The sequence below is a fragment of the Nansenia antarctica genome (assembly GCF_963989245.1).
Source record: "Nansenia antarctica genome assembly, chromosome: 8".
Taxonomy (NCBI): Eukaryota; Metazoa; Chordata; class Actinopteri; order Argentiniformes; family Microstomatidae; genus Nansenia; species Nansenia antarctica.
Window position 1 is genome coordinate 44,852,578 of NC_137678.1, and position 3,321 is coordinate 44,855,898.

A 3,321-nucleotide genomic window follows, 5' to 3' on the forward strand; every position below is an offset into this window, starting at 1 on the left:
GGCGCTTGAGATTTAATTTTGCTTGATCCGTATCAATAATCTGGTAAACCAAGTAACGTTCCAACAATTCCTAGTTGTAAAACATGCCAAGCAGAAGGACGATATGTGCGTGCATGGCAAAGGTTTCTCCCAGCATCTAATTGAGAGCTTCGCTCTTCATACCTCATGTCTCAGCGGCACTTGACCCCCAAGCTAAGCGTTGTTAGCGCCACGCTCTACCAACTGAGCCGCAAAGCTACGTAGCCATGTTCCTGTTGTTGTTTAGATCCGTACGGTGATTTGAACGATTTGAAGGTGTCCCTTTAAAATGAGGTTTAGGCAAGATCTTATTAATGCACTCATTTGGTGGAAATCAGTTATTCGTTTTCATGGTGGGGCGGGGGGGGGGGGGGGGAAGGGGGACCTACCAGTCTGTGTGCGGGTCGTCGACGACCAGTAAGATCTTGGGCTTGCGTAGTATGGGTTTGAGAGACTGAGCGGCCGCGGCCTCGGCTGACGCGGCGGTCTTGGCCTGCTGTTGTGCACTCAGGTTCTGGGCCATCTGGGCACTCTTGACCACGCTGGAGAAGGAGCTCAGAAACCCCCCGGAGGTCGGGGCTGACGCCGGGGCTGAAGCCGGGGCCGAAGCCGGGGCTGAAGCCGGAGCTGAAGCCTGGGTCTGGGCCGACGCCTGGGCCGACACCTGGGTCTGGGCTGGGGCCGGGGCGGGCTGACGCCTCTCTGTGGCTGGGGAGGCGGGGGAGGAGGTGGAGGAGGGCGGGGTGGGCCTTTGCAGGTCCGTCATGTAGCCGTTGGGGAGGTTGGCCACAAAGCTGCTGTCGGAAAGGCGTCTGCGAAGGTAGTTCATGGTGACGGGCTGGTAGGTTGGTCAGGCCAGAGGGGCGATGGGAAGAGACTATGATCCTATGAGGGAGAGAGAGACAGACAGACAGACAGACAGAGAGAGAGAAAGAGAGTGGGAGAGAAATGTGTGAGGGTACAGTTCTCTAGCTGTCATGCACAATAAAACGCACACGAATCAAATTCTATGCATTCCTTTTTGCTTGACGTGTAAAGTTAGGAGTGACATCGTCATCATCATCTCACAATGTTTTTTCACGTCACTTTCACTCAGCAAAGAAACAGACCGCTTCCCCAGTAGGCACTGATGCATCACTGCTGTTATCTCTCACAGGCTCACATTTACCCTATAACACGGTCAGCGTTCATGTGGAGAATGAAAACAGGATTGCAAAACACTTTGCAAAACCGTTGTGGCAGAGCAGACACATACATATAGATTAGCTATCGCCCTCGGGCGCTCAGGGAGGTGGGCTGGGGGAGGGGATGGATGGATCCACAAGCCAGGAGGTTATAGACACCTGTTGTTCATTTTCCAATCTAACAATCGACATTGTCTATTGAACAGAGGCACACAGCTCTACATTAGGGGTGTAGGGGGGGGGGGGGGGGGGTGTGTGTGTGTGCGTGCGTGCGTGCGTGCGTGCTTGGGCACAGGGCACTGAGCTTTACACACAAACCTGGTTAAAGATCCTTGTTCACTTCATGCATTTTAATCTAAGCATTGACTGTCCATGAGGCAGGGTCTGAAGAATCTAAGTGTGGTGGAAGTTGGAGGGGAGGGGGGGGGCGGGGGTTTGGTTTGCAAACCTCTCACGGGCTTAATGCATTTTGACATCAACCATCAACCACTTTGCATACAGAGAGCAGGGTACCAGGCCTGATCCAGGAGAACGTCGACGTGAGAGTGGCTGCACTGCCAGGATGGTGTAGGAGGCGGGATGATTCAAACAAAAAAAGAAAGCCTGAGCATTATGACATTTAGAATACGCCTCATAAATATATGATACCACAGAGTGAGCTGGGAGGGAGAGATAAGGCGTTTCGTTGGGTAGGCTTGCTGACTATAAAACGCTGATTGATACAGCTAGAATTGGATTGTGCAGTGAATGAGCTGGAATATGCCGTGTGGTGCCAGCAGGGATATTGGGTTCATAGAGCGAATCATTTCATCAACAGGAGACTGTGGGTAAGCATATGGCAAGGCATTATGGGAAATCTAAATAGGTACTACTTATAATCTTGTCAAAAAGAGCACTTTTGTAATCCATGGACAGACATCCTGGAGACTGCATGAGGTGAATATCAAATAAGATTAGGCTAATAAGATTAATAGTTAATCATGAAATGCTCAATGCTAATTTACACTTGATATGTAGGCCTGTGCTTCTACAGTATACAACACATTGGCATCAAAGGATATTATGTAAATTAAAAAAGGTATTTAAAAAGGTACATTTTAACCATCCAATTCAGGATATACAGCAAGTAAAAACAAAAATGTCAAACATTGACAGTCAATCAGAATACAGTGTACATGCAAAAAATCCAAAGATTGAATAGAGGAAATTCAAAGAAACTGCAGGCATCGAGAGTCGACATTTAGGACCTGCTTATAATTAGTTAATCTGACACCGAATTTACATTGGGAGCTGTCCGCTTGCTGTGGTGCTGAAACGGCTGGTTAGAGTCCATCTCCACTAAAGACTTGAGGAAATCACTATCTACTGCACCCCCCACTTTCCTCACCGACATCAGCTCTCCTTATCCCCCTCCACACATCTGAAGCCATTAAACCTTCAAGGGCCGGCCCTTTTCTTCCTCTGGTAAAGACAGCACAGACAGTTTTAACACGCCCTCGCGGGAGGGGGGGGGGGGGCATGGGAAGCCCTGTTTCTGCCGGAGCGTGTGAGCGATAAGGGGTTATCAGTAAATCCTAAATCAAACCCCCAGGGCCGAAGCCTCTGGAACGATGCATGTCTCGTCTTAAACAAGCGAGAGCAGCAGGCTAATACTAGGCTGCGGCCGTGGTAAAGACCGAGGGGGGTGTCTGTTGGTGGATGACGTAATGTATGGTGATAATAGGGGTTGGTGGCAGGGTCGTGTTGAGGGGAGGACCGTGGGGGGAGGGGGGGGGGGGGGGCTTGCCGTGTGGGTCTCATGACATGGGTGGATGGTCAACTCTGTAGCCTTGTGGGAGAGTGCCATAACTGACTGTGCTGTAGCACTGCCACAGAGGAAAGAGCCTAGGCCTCTTAAGGCCAATGCACACGGCGTGCGATTTTGTTGCACGACAACATTCGATTCTCTATTCACACCACCGAAGTCGGACCAGGCAGGCTGATTACTATAGGCTCTACCAATATTGCTTGCCTTGCTTCCACAATTTCTACAAGATACAACTGGTGTACATGCCTACATGCTCGATTGTTATTATTATGTAATATAGGTGTCTTGTAATCCCATATGAGATAGGCCGTG

General features: G+C 49.9%; 1 protein-coding gene across 1 annotated transcript in view; it reads right to left on the minus strand.

Annotated features, from left to right (window-relative positions):
- The window catches only part of syn3 (synapsin III), a gene marked incomplete at both ends in the record, with an annotated part of 62,112 nt that extends 61,265 nt beyond the window's left edge, over positions 1–847 (minus strand). The window contains one exon of the mRNA XM_080538398.1: positions 408–847. Within this exon, the coding sequence (XP_080394524.1) occupies positions 408–847 (440 nt within the window). The remainder of the gene's footprint in view (positions 1–407) is intronic.
- Positions 848–3,321: the final 2,474 nt, after the last annotated feature.